The following is a 16,386-nucleotide window of genomic DNA, read 5'->3' on the forward strand; positions in this document are numbered from 1 at the left end:
GGATAGTTGAAGCCAACTGCTTAAAACTAAGCTGGGAAAAGTCTGTTTTTTTGTTGTTGTTGTTGTTTTGTTTTACATTTTCTTGTGCTTTTATGGAATGTTAACATTTTGATATCACTCTGTATAAACTGGAAAACTAGAAACAGACTTTAGAGTCTGATGAAAATTCTCCCAGACCCTGCTGTAGACATTGCATCCTCCTTACATTATTAAGCTATAATGAGTTTCCACACAGCACTGCACTCAGTTTCATAATCTGTGATTTCAGCTGCGCCACCAGTTTGTCCACATAAGTGCATTTTAGGTATTTGTACGTCCTTAAATTTGATACACAGATTTATTATTTTGCACAGTGTAGCCTAAGAAGCATTACAGCCAGAAATTGAGCTTAAGTTGATCTAATTAGCCACTAGGTTTGACATGTTCTTTGTTGCACAACCTAAAAATAGTGATGTCTTGAAACTGTTTTTAGTTCAAAGATGGAAAAGTTACCTAGGTATGCTGCATGATTCTTTAGCTTCACAGGAAATTCTTCCTCGAAGGCTTCTCGAGGGGGCATGACTGTTCCATCAGTACCCTCCTTCAAAACCCCCCCTTCCCAATCATAAGCTCCCACCATGCCAAACAAGATCCCATCCTAGAAAATAACACAATGAAATATGCAGTAATTGAAATTTAATAGAGTAAGACATCATGCCCTTCATGTCAGTGTTCACACATTCAAACAAACTCCTTCACTTAATCCTGGAAGATTATTGATCTATTTCTATAGTAATCTACACTGAATGGTAATCTAATACATGAGCCAAAAGATGCTAACATCATATACAGATAGTAACATCATTACAATTTGTAAATTTGCCTTTGTAGAAGGACGCTATTGACGAAGGTAAGTGTACTGGAACCTGTAGCTTGCTTTAAAAGGTGTAGTATGGATCTGAGCCTATGAATGTGACACACAACATCACCATCAAAGTTACTCCTGTTTTATATTTACGACTGCTATACAGACTGAAAAGTATACAGGAACAATTGACAAGGCAATCCATAAAAATAGTCCATTTGAAAAGAATACTCACATTTAAAATGTGTGTTGAGAACCCAATTTGTGACATCTCCATGAGAAAGGTACTTTGATTAAATCCCAATGTCCCTGTCAGCACACAAAACATTCCATTACATTCCAATAACGTCAGTAATAAACCTCAAAGTCATGCAAGGGATTGTTGCATAAATACTTGCAGAGTGAACGATGGTATATATGTTAAAACATAATGTTCAAAATTTTAAGACAAGAAAGCTTCTAAAATATTAAATGCTCATTGCTTAATAAAATCAGTTAAATTCTATGTAATGACCTAAAATGATTAAATGTCTAGCAACTGAATTCATTATACAATCCTGCCCCAAACTTGATCACAGGGTCAGTGCTTTACTCATTTTTACAATTGGATTACTCAGGCCATTCTGCCATGCCAACCGTCATCACCATATGTCAGCATCCCTTTCCTCATCTCTATACCTTCCCTCCCTTCCTTCCTCTTTTGAGAGCCAAGACGGCATGAAAACTTTCAGCCCTGCTCCAGCTCAGGCATATTAGCCTGACCCTCTTTTTAATTCCCGACTTTATCCACCCATCCTCTAAAATGAACGCATAATCTTTCTTGTCTCTTAGAATAATTATTTCTGGCATTATTCCTATCAGTGGCATTGTGGGTAGCCTAGTGAGGGAGGTGTTTACAGCTTTAGAAAAGATGCCACACCCAATGTCATATAATATCAATATCATTTTGTTTACTTTAACCTGTCTATTGTGGCGCCAGGCCGGTAGCCGGCGCACAGGAAACAAAGATCGCTCCTCACGCGACTGCCGCAGTGGCGCAGAAGAGACAGCTCCGCTTCAGTGCCACCAAATGTTTGGGACATCCAGAAAGCACGTGGCGGCGGGGCGGGGCCGCCGACACACCCACGGCTCGTGAATGGTGCACCGTACGGAAGAATTCCACCATCCAGCAAGCGAGGGAAGAGTATAAAAGGGCGATATTCCACTCACAGAAAGAGAGAAGTATCCCCGAGCATGTGCGCGAATTTCTGGCATGTTTTATGCAGTTTTGCCGACGCGTGCCTGTTTGCTATTCGCTGTTGTGTGTTTTTTCGGGTTTCAGGTGACTCCGACGCGAGTGACGGCTCCGCCCCGCCCCCTTGGCTGTAACCGCCGACGTATGAGACCCTCACCGCCCGATCGCCCTTCAACCCACACACACGCACCCACACGCGCACCCCCGCTCACCGATTATCTTAAATAAATCCCATATAACATCGAAACAGCCTCCTGTGTGTCTGTGCTCCGCCCACCGCTGGCTAAAATCCCTACACTACATTGAATGTTTGTGCCATATATTAAGCCTGTAATGAAACCAACGTCCAACATTTAATGTCTTTTATGGTAGGAATATTATTTAATTAACATCTAATTCTGTTAGTTCTTCCCAATTTAACCAATGGAGCTTCAAAGCGACAAAAGTATTTGAATATGAATTTCATTTACACTTCACACTTAACCAATGTTTGTTTCTTTGTTTTGCTATGGATAAGGTCTTTAAAAACAAACAGTCTAATTTGAAATTATGGGTTACAGTTTAGAAATATATATATATATTTTAAACCCAGAAACCTAAATACATACACTTTCAGAGTGGTCAAAAATAATAATGCTTTTAATTTCAATAGTTTGCCTCTTAACTGGTTTATCTCTTACCTTCCAAACTAAAGATTCGATCCCCAAGTGCATCTACAATGTCATTCAATGCCGCTTCATCAGTTACATTGAAAAAATATTTCTCATCAGGGTCGCTGGCAATGAATTTGATTTCATTAATAAAGGTCTCTGGGTCCTGCTGCCTGCGAATGTAGTGACCCAAAACCTAAAATAACAAAAGATAAAATGAAAGAGACAAACAGAAATATTTGGCAAATAGTTTTGCTCTGAGAACATTTCAATGAACAAAACTCCTATTTGCTTCAGGGGGAAATGTTAACTTCAGATAGTTGAAGACTTGAGCAGAAAATAACAAATGTTCTCACAGTAACTCAACATGTGCCCTACATTACGAAAAGAACCAAGCAGATGAAATGATGCCTTAATTCACAAAGCAGTGGTAGGAAGAGCAGAGAAGGAGCCAGAACACCTCTGCATGACTCAGATAGAGAGAACATCACTTACTCACAGGCACAATAAAGTCATCTACTGGAAACTTAAAACTAATGAGAATTCCTTTATATCACTTTGGATACTGTCCAAGCAAAGCTATTTGAAACATCCACTTATATATGCAATAAACTCCTACAGTAGACCTTTGCTCAAGAAAGTTCTGGAAACTTCATTATCCAATCACCAAACACTAATATACATCTTAGATATGTTACATACCGTATGAAGGTGGTAGATATGAATTAAACTTCATACATGATAGGGAATGAGTGGAACCAATGGGAGTGTTTGGGGTAGGGCTGCAATCAAGAATGTCACTGTCAAGTCCAAGACAAGTCCAAGACAAGTCCAAGACCAAGGCTAGTCAAGATTGATTGCAGACAATTCTTAAGTGGGTCTAGTCAAGATCAAGTCCAAATAAAACCAGGACCAACTAAAGATTGAGACAGAAGACCATCAAAACCTTTTTGGGACAAGCCTTTATTTACTTCAAATTGCTTTATTGTCTGTTGTCCCAATGATTAACCTATATTTTCTGGAAGAAGGATTTACTTCTTGTCAAGCTTTGTGCATGCGAAAAGACATCACCAACAATTTTACAAACTCTTGATCAAGACCAAGACCATATTTGGTGAGATCAATGCCCAAGACTAAGTACAAATGCCAAACAACAATAAAAAAAAACATCTTGATACTGGACTATAGCTCTAGTTTAGGGTAGATACACGCTCACCAAACACTTTATTAGGAACACTATACTAATACTGGGTATGGCCTCCCTTTGCTCTCAAAACAGGCTCAATTCTTCATGGCATGGATTCCACAAGATGTTAGAAACATTCCTTTGAGATTCTGATCCATGTTGACCATTGCATCACGCACTTCCTGCAGATTTTTCAGGTGCACTTTCATGCTGTGAATCTCCCGTTCTACCTCATCCCAAAGGTGTTCTACTGGATTCAGATCCGGTGACTGGGAAGGCCATTGAAAAACATTGAACTCATTGTCATGTTCATAAAACTAGTTTGAGATTACTTTTGCTTTGTGATATGGTGCATTATCATGCTGGAAGTAGCCATTAGAAGATGGTAAATTGTGGCCATGAAGGAATGCACATGGTCAGCATCAATATTCAGATATTCTGTGGCATTCAAGCGATGATTGATTGGTATTAATGGACCCACAGTGTGCCAAGAAAACATTCCCCACACTATTACACCACCTCCACCAGCCTGGACTGTTGACACAAGGCACGTTGGGCCCATGGATTCATGCTCTTGGTGCCAAATTCTGACCCTATCATCTGTGTGCCTCAGAAGAAATCGAGATTCATCAGACCAGGCTACATTTTTCCAGTCATCACTTGTCCAGTTTTGGTGAGTCTGTACCCACTGCAGCCTCAGCTTTCTGTTCTTGGCTTACAGAAGAGGAACTCAACATGGTCGTCTGCTGTTGTAGTCCATCCGCCTCAATGTTCAACATGTTGTGCATTCTGAGATGCTTCTCTGCTCACCACAATTGTACATAGTGTTTATCTGAATTACTGTAGCTTTTTTGTCAGCTCCAACTGGTCTGGCCATTCTCCGTTGACCTCTCTCATCAACAAGGGATTTTCATTCATAGAACGGCCACTCAGTGGATGCGTTTTCTTTATTGCACCATTCTGATCAAACTCTAGAGACTATTGTGTGTGAAAATCCCAGGGGATCAACAGATACGGAAATACTCAAACCAGCCTGTCTAGCACTAAAAATCATGCCACAGTCAAAATCACTATCACATTTTCCCCCCATTCTGATGGCTGATGTGAAGCTGCTAGCTGCTAGCCGGTATCTGCATGATTTTATGCATTGCACTGCTGTCACACTACTGGCTGATTAGATAATTGCATGAATGAGTAGGTGTACAGTTGTTCCTAATAAAGGTCTCAGTGAGTGTATTTCCCCTTAACAGCTTCCTCCACATCAGATCCATGAATCTCGTCAATATGCATGCAATTCAACGCCTTCTGCTCATAAAGTCAGTCTCAGCTACCAGTTCCCATGAGATGTAGTGTCACATAAGCTGCCAGTTGGTACTCCAACATACAGCATATAGTATCTCTCACACATACTCTTTTTATTTACCATATCAGCCTGCGAACCATCACCACATCCATGTGTTAGTTGTGAACTCTCTTCTCCCCCACATCACTAATGTCTAAAACACAGCCTGGCTCCACCTCACCACTAACGTTGTTTTTTCAGTGAGGCCACTTTTTTACACTCCCTTGAACACTTTTTATTATACAGTCAAGTTTTTTTTGTCCCCTGGTTGTACAGAGGGAGAGTCAAAGGAAATAACATGAAAAACACTGAAACATAAAAGCTATGCTTTTGCTGGCGTTGCATGAAAACAACTTGTCATAATTCAGTTCTGCAGTTCTCCTGAGGAGCTTCAGAAAGAAACTGTGTTGTCTCAGTTTGCATACAGGTGGAAAAGATTTCAACCAGTAGCTGGCTTTTCATTAGCCTGTACGAGACTAAATTCAATGAAACAGTTATGAAGGATGAGTCATAGGTCAAAATAAACAAAAATAGTCTTCTTCCCTCCCTTTCTTCAACTTAGTCTTCAATTTAGGTCCTTGCGGGTCTTCTACAAATGGGGGGCAAATTAAAGTAAAAATACAAAATAAAGCGTCTCAGTAAGGTGATGGGCCACCACAAACCACCAGAACAGCTTCAATGTGCCTTCTAGAAGTCTTTAGAACTGTTCTAGGGGAATTAGCACCATTCTTTTCATATTTAGAGTTTTAATGATGGTGTTAGACAGCACTGTCTAACATGTTCCCCCCAAAGTCTTCCATAGTGTCAGAATAGAGTCCATATGGACAGATGCAAATGCAGAACTTCTTTATTGGGGAACAGAAACTCAGGGAACAAAAAACATCAAAACACTAGGACAACCAGGAACTAGGCAATACTAAGTTAAACAGGGCTAGAAAAACCTAAACTATTAAAATAAGACTATGCATAATACAAACTAACTAATCCAACCAAAACACAAACACAGGCACAAACATAACCTGAACACAATGCTCGAGCAACTAAATGAAGAAAACACAGAGCTTAAATAAGGTAACTCATCACGAAAATAACAAACAAGTGAGCATGATTAACAAAAGTGTTGCTCTGAAAACAAATTTTAAAAACCTTATGTGTCTACTTCTCAATTTGTCCTCAGTATATTCACTTTAACTTATCCACCCCCTTCAATTACATAATCCTCTTCAAAAAGTCCCTTCCTCCAAAGCGTGACAGGCTTTTCTATAACTTGGTTCTTCTTAATGTTGTGGTTTTGGTAAAAGTTGAGGGAGGTTCTGTAACCACTCACCCACCCACTGGGCTTGTGCAGGGGTGGAGAAGTCTACAGTCTTTAGCGCTATTTCTGAACTCTGCTTTCAACCATGTCTGCTGAGAAATCCAGTGGTTACGATTGTTTAAAGAATGGCTTGAGCCCCTTTTTGACAGTACATCTGAGAAATGGTGAATTAAAAAGCAGAGTGCAACTAAAGCTCTTGAAATAGATCAGTGCCAAGTATGGTCAGTTTAGTGGACAGATGGACCTTCAGTATCAAAAATCAGAAGTATTCATGTGTATAAAAATAATGGCTTGGGTATATAGTCAAAGCAAGATCAACGTCAAATTTGCTGTATATTTGTTAACTTGCATTGAGTGTAAATGTGCAAAGTGCACTCACAGCTATTGCATATCTGGTGATGTTGCGATTCTCGCACTCGACCAGTGCATCATGAAGCTCGTCGCCATCATGTGACTCTCCGTCTGTCACCACAAGCATCACCTTAGTGGCTCCATCTCTCGCTCCTCTTTCCGCACTGAATGCCTCTGTGCTGTACAGTGAGAGTTTTAAGGACATATTAACAAATACATTTTCTTTGCTCTCACTTAAATAGTAAAATGAGAAAAAAGACAAATTCAAGTTACTGTCTCTTGATGTTATTAAAATACTCCCAGACTAAAAATGTTGGCTCTTGCATGTGTGATAATCTGACAAAGCTTGAATGTCTATTTTTCTGAATAATTCTAACGTCCATAAAAAAAAAATCTGCAAAATTTTATAGCCATCACACACATACATGCACATTCCATCCTGTTTGTGTGAATTTGACCAGCATCTTAAAGCGGAAAGTGCGTGGCGACCTCAGTGTTAGTCAGCTCAGTGATTTTCAGGAGGCTGTCCAGATCTTGGCTATATATATCACAGCGGCTCTCCGCAAGAGACGCCAAGTTTGAAAACACCAAGCAGCCTCCCGTCTAATTACATACATAGAGAGAGAGAGAAAAAGAGACGGACGACGCACAGGGTGGAGAACAGAATAGGACTGAATAAAATAGAATACAATAAATGAGAGGGGGGCAATTAGAAATGTTGAAGGGGAGAAACAGGGATAAAAGGGAGAACCTTGTGTTAAGGATTGTTATTAAGACCTCACACTACTTCCCAGAGGGGTTATAGAAAGACAAGCTCATATCATAGACACTGCATGGGAGTGTCATGCTCATGACATCAGATCTGAAGAAAAGAGGCATCTGATGTGGTGGATTCATGAGAAATAAACACAGAGGCACAACACACAGATTACCAAGGAAAGGATGAAGGAAAGTGGTTATGTTAATTAGTTAAATCAGAGAGAGTGAGGAGACACTTTCAAACTGAGAATATGTCACATTTCTGAAGAATATAAATGGCACAAATGCAGTGTGTTATTTGTATTAGATGCTGGAAGTTTTCCAGAGAGTTGTATACAGAGATTGATCAAGTGGGAGAAAGTAAGGCAATGTTAACTGGTGTTATTTAAAGCCAATACAGGACTTTAAAGAGTGCTCCATCTGGTGAAATGTGGTTTTCACTCGTGCTGCTTATACTTTACAGCGTGCATTAATTAATTCGCATGCTTGACATTTAATATATACTCTTTCATTAGAATGGATCTGCAACTGAAATGCGGTTAAACATTGCGAGAATGTATATGTGTGTATGTATTCATGAAAAAGTGTGGGTTTGTGTGTTTGCACAGCTGCAGAGGCTAAAGCTAAGTCCGCAGTACAGTAACCACACCTGCAGCTATGCTGACCTAGCATCCTCTTACACTCCGGTCCTCCCTCAGCAACAGCAAACATTAATATTATCACAACCTGATGACCCACCTCATCCCACTAATGCTAACACTTCATCAACAGAGAAAGAACAAGAAATCTAACGCCATTAAGTATTAATACAAGAATTTTCATCTAAATGGGTTTGTATTACTGTATTATTTTGACTCATAATAAATTGTTGTCTAATGATACTACAATAATGTGAATTACATGAAAGGTATACTGTGTATTAGGTTTAATATATGACATTGTGCTTTGCATATTAATATTATAATTTTTTCAGTTTAGTTAGTTGGTTAGCTGGTTTCATTTCCGTGATGAATTTTTCAATGTAATCTTTATCCCTTGTATCTGTAGCGCAGGTTTTCCTGTACTAAGAAAACAAAGGAAAAATTGTTGCCTTGAAACTCACATAATGGAAGGCTAGGGACAGTTGTTGAGCTCTGTTAATAAAAACATACAACTATACAGTATAACACAAACTCATAATCTCCACCTTATACCTTAACAATCAGGGTCTCAAGACATGAAAGAACATCTTACAAAAGTTGTTCTTATGTAGTTTTATGTAAGAGAAAACCTGGCTAATGTCTGAAGTGTAAAGTAGGGTAAAAGACTGACAGAATAATAGCATACACACATAAATACACACTGATATGTAATAAACATACACAAACCGATTGCAACAAAGCAACAAAGTGACAGGTCCGAGCTAGAGCAAAATATAACACATGTAATAAGCATATGGTTGTTCATACTGTGGAGACTGTATGCACTGCCTGTAATAGGGTTATAGATGATATTCCCAATTAGCCATCATGGCAAAACTTTGTTTTACAGTAACTACATTACCCCTAGCTCTAAATTGTTGTAACCCTCCTCAAACCTTGGGAAGAGAAGCTATGAAAATGCTCTTGGCTAAAGCAGTGGCTGGTAATGGCAGCGATTTCACTGGCTCTGCTTTTGGAAAAAAAAAAAGCACACAAAATGTAGAAAACCACAGCATTGCTAGTATGCAGAACATCAAAATATGGACTGAAGTTTTTCCCAAACTGTGTGCATTACACAGAAATCCGTGCAACATTAAATGCCTTATATAGCCTGATATAATGAGCATGGCTGACAGCGAGTCTGCAGTTAACTGACATGGCTCTGTTAGTCCAAAGATATAGTGGTTTCATGAAATCTCTATCTGGATTACAGCAGAAATGGCACGGGTATTGCTCTTTTAATTGGTTAATCCAGATGAAGCTAGAATAAAATTTGTCACGTTTCCTGCACACAAAACGGATGTAATTTTTCCTCTTTTGGGTCTAGCATCTGTGGCAAAAATAGAGGAAAAGAATTCTGATAAAGGATGAAGAACAATAAATAAAAAGAGAGAAGTATAACTAAAATAGAAAACTTGACGGAAGTCCATGCAGGTTTTTGTGCATGTCCCTGGGGTAGCTATAGTGTTACAGCTCCTGGAATGTCTTCTTTAGAGGTACTGACTCAATGACAAAGGTACTATTGAGTGCTCCGGTTCCTTATGCACACACATAACACCGGTTCTGAAAATAAAAAATCTGACACATAAAAAAAAAAGAAGAAAAAAAAAAAACAAGAAAGAAATTATAGCAATAAAGAGAGAGATGCTGAGAATGATAGGAGAGAATGACTGGCAGTCATACCAGGCCATCTGTATCGCATATGCGGTGCGAGTCTCTCGCCCTTCCTGTCGATTGATGTTCTTGGCAGCTTCCACCACTTCCTCTGTCGTCTGATAGTCCTTAAGAGACCACTCGTGAACTGCGATCTCACCATACTGCAGGATGCCCACCTGAGAAAAACACACACACACACACACAAACATTTCAGTTAAGCTGAACTTTAGCACTGAGTGTGCATGCCAGTCACCAGGCAGTATCGGTCAGACTGACTGCAGTCTCTTCTCACTCCATCATGCCAAACCAAACACCTCAAAAATTCACAATGGTTCCGGGATAAGAAAAGCCCCACAAAGCAAAAGCATTTCCGTTTACCCCGTTTGCTCTCACACAGTCTACTGCCTATGAAGAAACACGTGCATGGCTTGGTTACTACTGCCCTTACTCAGAGGCCATAGCATGCTGACAAGGACACATAACCAATGTTCGGTTTCACTCTATCTGTCACACATGTACACAACAAACACACATGCACACACATTTATAAGATCTAACCCTGTCATTTTCCACAACATAAACCATAGCTCCTGTCCATTCATTTTAACATGGCCATTTATTGAGCAGAGTTTGCCAGCTCTGTTTTACTTTGGGATCTTTTCTTCTTTGAAGATAGGCTTGTGGCTGTATTACACGGACACACACACACTCCAAGCTCTGTACTTAATAATCCTGACCTTAGCATTATAAGGTTTTGTCTTAACCCAGACAGAAGTGTAGTTATTCTGACTAGATAATGATCTAAGCTTAAGCTAAAGATGTACAGTGGCTTGCATAAGTATCCCCTCCCACCACTATCCAGATAAGGAGGGCATTATTCAGAGATACTACCACCACCATGCTTCACTGTGAGGGATGGTGTTCTCAGAGCGATGAGCAATGCTGGGGTTTTCTTTGTATAAGTTTTAAAAACTATACCCCCCTTTCCCCTTCAATATCATGGGTTATTTTGGGTAGATTCATGACATATAATCCCAATTAAGTCAATTTCGGTTTCAGGATGTACCTCACAAAATGTACCTTCATGTACCTACAAAATGTGGAAAAGCTTAAGGGGGTGAATACTTACGTAAGACACTGTATTAGCTTATGCATAGCCTGCTTTGTAGTCACAGTTGCAGCATATACTTTCTTAGTATTTATAATATCTAGTTCTATTATCTTAATTCTACCTGTATTTAGTGGACAGGTTAAGAGTCATGACAAGGACTCCTGCTGTAATCAAAACTCTGGACTTTTGCAAAGTCAGCAGTATCCTAATTCTGTGCTTGTGTCAATATGAGAATTTGATTCGATAGTCTGATCAACAAGGCAATTGGCTCTTCTTATTATTAATTAACCTGCAGGGCATCCTGTTACACCAACCTTTTTTGGACATTACCCCATTTATATTTTAATCAGTGAACTGTTTTTTTTACTAATAAGGCATCTGACTCTGACTATGTTGCATTGAATGTGATGTGTTAGAACAGGGAATGCACAAAATGTTGCACTTCTGTGCTCTTAGCACCCAGCTCTATAGGTAGATCCACAAAAACAGGTTATACAGTGATGGAAAGAAGTATTTGATCCCCTGCTGATTTTGTACGTTTGCCCACTGACAAAGAGATGATCAGTCTATAATTTTAATGGTAGGTTTATTTGAACAGTGAGAGACAGAATAACAACAAGAAAATCCAGAAAAACGCATGTCAAAAATGTTATAAATTGATTTGCATTTTAATAAGGGAAATATGTATTTGACCCTCTCTCAATCAGAAAGATTTCTGGCTCCCAGGTGTCTTTTATACAGGTAACGAGCTGAGATTAGGAGCACACTCTTAAAGGGAGTGCTCCTAATCTCAGTTTGTTACCTGTATAAAAGACACCTGTCCACAGAAGCAATCAATCAATCAGATTCCAAACTCTCCACCATGGCCAAGACCAAAGAGCTCTCCAAGGATGTCAGGGACAAGATTGTAGACCTACACAAGTCTGGAATGGGCTACAAGACCATTGCCAAGCAGCTTGGTGAGAAGGTGACAACAGTTGGTGCGATTATTCGCAAACGGAAGAAACACAAAAGAACTGTCAATCTCCCTCGGCCTGGGGCTCCATGCAAGATCTCACCTCGTGGAGTTGCAATGATCATGAGAACAGTGAGGAATCAGCCCAGAACTACACGGGAGGATCTTGTCAATGATCTCAAGGCAGCTGGGACCATGGTCACCAAGAAAACAATTGGTAACACACTACGCCGTGAAGGACTGAAATCCTGCAGCGCCCGCAAGGTCCCCCTGCTCAAGAAAGCACATATACATGCTCGTCTGAAGTTTGCCAATGAACATCTGAATGATTCAGAGGACAACTGGGTGAAAGTGTTGTGGTCAGATGAGACCAAAATGGAGCTCTTTGGCATCAACTCAACTCGCCGTGTTTGGAGGAGGAGGAATGCTGCCTATGACCCCAAGAACACCATCCCCACCGTCAAACATGGAGGTGGAAACATTATGCTTTGGGGGTGTTTTTCTGCTAAGGGGACAGGACAACTTCACCGCATCAAAGGGACGATGGACGGGGCCATGTACCGTCAAATCTTGGGTGAGAACCTCCTTCCCTCAGCCAGGGCATTGAAAATGGGTCGTGGATGGGTATTCCAGCATGACAATGACCCAAAACACACAGCCAAGGCAACAAAGGAGTGGCTCAAGAAGAAGCACATTAAGGTCCTGGAGTGGCCTAGCCAGTCTCCAGACCTTAATCCCATAGAAAATCTGTGGAGGGAGCTGAAGGTTCGAGTTGCCAAACGTCAGCCTCGAAACCTTAATGACTTGGAGAAGATCTGCAAAGAGGAGTGGGACAAAATCCCTCCTGAGATGTGTGCAAACCTGGTGGCCAACTACAAGAAACGTCTGACCTCTGTGATCGCCAACAAGGGTTTTGCCACCAAGTACTAAGTCATGTTTTGCAGAGGGGTCAAATACATATTTCCCTCATTAAAATGCAAATCAATTTATAACATTTTTGACATGCGTTTTTCTGGATTTTCTTGTTGTTATTCTGTCTCTCACTGTTCAAATAAATCTACCATTAAAATTATAGACTGATCATTTCTTTGTCAGTGGGCAAACGTACAAAATCAGCAGGGGATCAAATACTTTTTTCCCTCACTGTATAAAAGTCCACCTTAACCCACACACACCTGCATCTGCTCCGGGCTGATGTGGAACTTGCTGAGGATGTTCTTGAGGAAGTTCTGAACCTCAAACCAAGGGTAGATACTGTTAGAACCATCCAGAACTATTACTATGTCCATATAGGTAGTACATCCTGGAACACAAGCAAACATCCATTACAACCTTTAACAAACAATCAAACCTTATAATTAGTTTAGCTGTTTTTGGACTTATTGCAGTGTTGTTGTTTTTTTTTTTTTACATTTTAGCTTAAATTGTACATGTCATTCTCACTCTGTGCTGTGGGGGCGATGGTCTCTTTAGGCTCCAGGTCATTGTCAACAGATGCACAGATTCCCGTGCTGAAGAGCGATGTGCCACACTCCTGAGACCAAAGCGGGGCACAGGCCTGAAAACGCACACACGCACACACACACACCACTGCTGCAGTAATTTTGGCAATACTACAGTCAATAAACCTGCAGAAAATACCAGTCAGAGAATCCATCCATCCTTTTTATGTACTGTTTGTCCTACACAGGGTCACAGGGGACCTGGAGCCTATCCCAGGGGACTCAGGTCATAAGACACCCTAGACAGGGCACAATATTCATACACCAATTCACACACTGCGGACAATTTGGAAATGCCAATCAGCCTACAATGCAGGTCTTTGGGCTGCGGAGAAAACAGTTGGAAAACCCCAAAGCATTGGGAAAACTTACAAGTTCTGCACACACAGGGCGGATACAGGATTTGAACCCCAACCCCAGAGATGTGAGGCAAATGTGCGAACCACTAAGCTACCGTGCACCCCCCAACCCCCATCCAAGTGTTTTAAATCAATTAATATTTATTTGTATGAAGGACACCGTTTGACTTTTCAAGTTAAATTCACTGCATAAATGATCTCTCGTGTTTGAGTTTATTTATGGCTGAGGACAGCTTCGTGTTATACAGTTAGAGCTATTGCTGTTTTCCATAAAGACCAAGGCTGTGCACAAGAGAAACAGAGGAATGCAAGGACAAGAAGATAAAGGAGGTATAGGTCACATGGAAAAGGAATAATAAGCAATGGGAACAAAGGGAAAATGAAGTAGGGTGGGTAAAGAAAAAAGGAAAAAATAGACTGGGTGGAGACAATTGTTGACAAATGTTGGTATTTGTCATAAATGCTTTAGCAGAATTGGAAACCGCACTCCAATGAAGCAATTAAATTGGGTGAAAGAGAGAGAAAGAAAGAAAATAATGTGCAAAAATATTTACGTCTTCAAAGCACACCATTTATTTGACTGAAAAACCAAAGAGGACCAGAGCAGGAGAAAGAAAGATAGAGGTTAAGATAGAAAGGGAAAACATAGAGATGAAAGAAACAAAAGTGAAGTGTGGTCGCGGGTCAGGGAGGTATGGAGGGGGTAGCTGGGAGACAGAGAAAACCATCTAGCCCACTCACTCCCTATTATTGTGAATGCCACATACTTGAAAATGATGAGGGGAGAAAGAATGAGACAGAGAGATGAAGAAAGAGGCAGAGAAAAAGAAAGAGGTACAAAAAGAGGGAGACAAAAATAGAGACAGAGAAAGAGCAAGAGGTGCTATGGCTTTTGCAAGGCCTGTCATTACAAAGATCTAGAGTCATGTTCCAATCCTGTTATAGCCCTGTCCACAGCAGGAGCCATTCAATGTACGCACATGCATGGATATACTGACACACAAGACCACAGGAAGAGTCATTCAAAGAACACAAAACCCAAGCATATTCAAACTGGCCTATAATGTACAGTAAAACAAATATGTGGTGATGTTTCAACAGCACACAGTGTGATTAGCGAAACTGAATGACTTCTATCTCTGTACAAGGTGCTTGCTCTCTCAGACACACACAAACACACTCTTACTCACTTCCTTAGGCAAACATTCCCCTTCTCCCCCGAGTGAATTATACATACACCATACAACTATTTCTTGGTTACACACATGCATTGGCAGCAGCCAGCCAGCAATTCCCCCAAACCCTCAGTGGAACAGCTCCACTACTGGAATGAGATGGCTCGCTATGTTCTGCCCTACACAGAAGCCTGTGTTTGACTGAATGCAGAGCGAGATAGGGAGAGAGAGAGAGAGAGAGAGAGAGAGAGAGAGAGAGAGACTGTGTAATTAGGTGTGTAAATTATATTTAAATACACTTTGTCTGTCTGGGGTTAGGTGAGGTTTCCGCTGTGTCCTAAGCCTGGCTAACATCTGCCTCCGCCTGTTTCCTTGCTTGGCATGAGGGGTGTGGTGTTTACTTTAGCCTGAGTTAACTTGAACCGGGTCAGTTTATATAAAAATATAAAGATATAAATCAGCACAGTAACGCAGAGGTTACTGTCAGGGGGTGAATTTAAGCACGCACAGGTGCAGCAAACTGAGCACTGCATTGGATCCTTCATCTATCCCACTATGCCACTTTTAATCTCCTTTCACTGGTCACACAAGCACATGCTCATTTCCTTTTTATTTATCCAGCAACTATTCATATACCTGACTCTCCCAATATATTATCATCCGAGGTCTATCTATTATCCAGATACTCCAGCTAAATACACTTTCTAGTTACTATTTCTTTGCTCTCAAAGGAACACATGACCATAGAGGTATATTTACTACAGAAACCCCAAAATGACAAACATCATTAACAATCTGAGTCAAAAATATAACTGAATAGAAATATCAATTATAGAGAGAGTTACAGAGAAACTATTTTCCAAAAATATAAACTTTTCAACCTCTCGCTCACTTTCAGTAAGCACTTTTTCCTACTCAGGGTCACGGTGGATCCGGAGCCTACCCCAAGAACACTGGGTGTGGGGCGAGGGTACACCCTGGATAAGGGTAATTTATTGTGGCCAATCCAGCAGGCATGTTTTTTGGAAACTCACACAGGACGCAGGGAGAACATGCACAGAAGACCTGAGTTAAGGATTGAACCCGGGACCCTGGAGCATCTGAATCAGAATAGATTCAACACTGGCAGTATCAGTCTGTGTCTATAAAAAATCTACTGCTGTGTTTTAATACTGTGGATTTACTAAACAGCAGTTAATAATGCAATATAACACTTCATATATGCAAAGGTTTTAGGTTCTGTACCAATTTTGTTCGGCACCCCAAT

The 16,386-nt window shown here is 40.5% G+C and overlaps 1 protein-coding gene across 1 annotated transcript in view; it reads right to left on the reverse strand.

The window, feature by feature from the left end:
• Positions 1-16,386, reverse strand: part of itga10 (integrin, alpha 10) — a 40,786-nt gene that overhangs the window by 10,215 nt on the left and 14,185 nt on the right. The window contains exons 6-12 of the mRNA XM_053626746.1: positions 13,527-13,641; positions 13,259-13,386; positions 10,045-10,193; positions 6,951-7,101; positions 2,759-2,924; positions 1,080-1,153; positions 493-637 (exon numbers count right to left, since the gene is read on the reverse strand). Of these exons, the coding sequence (XP_053482721.1) occupies positions 493-637; positions 1,080-1,153; positions 2,759-2,924; positions 6,951-7,101; positions 10,045-10,193; positions 13,259-13,386; positions 13,527-13,641 (928 nt within the window). The remainder of the gene's footprint in view (positions 1-492; positions 638-1,079; positions 1,154-2,758; positions 2,925-6,950; positions 7,102-10,044; positions 10,194-13,258; positions 13,387-13,526; positions 13,642-16,386) is intronic.

This window comes from Ictalurus furcatus, chromosome 1, assembly GCF_023375685.1.
Source record: "Ictalurus furcatus strain D&B chromosome 1, Billie_1.0, whole genome shotgun sequence".
In the NCBI taxonomy this organism is placed as follows: domain Eukaryota; kingdom Metazoa; phylum Chordata; class Actinopteri; order Siluriformes; family Ictaluridae; genus Ictalurus; species Ictalurus furcatus.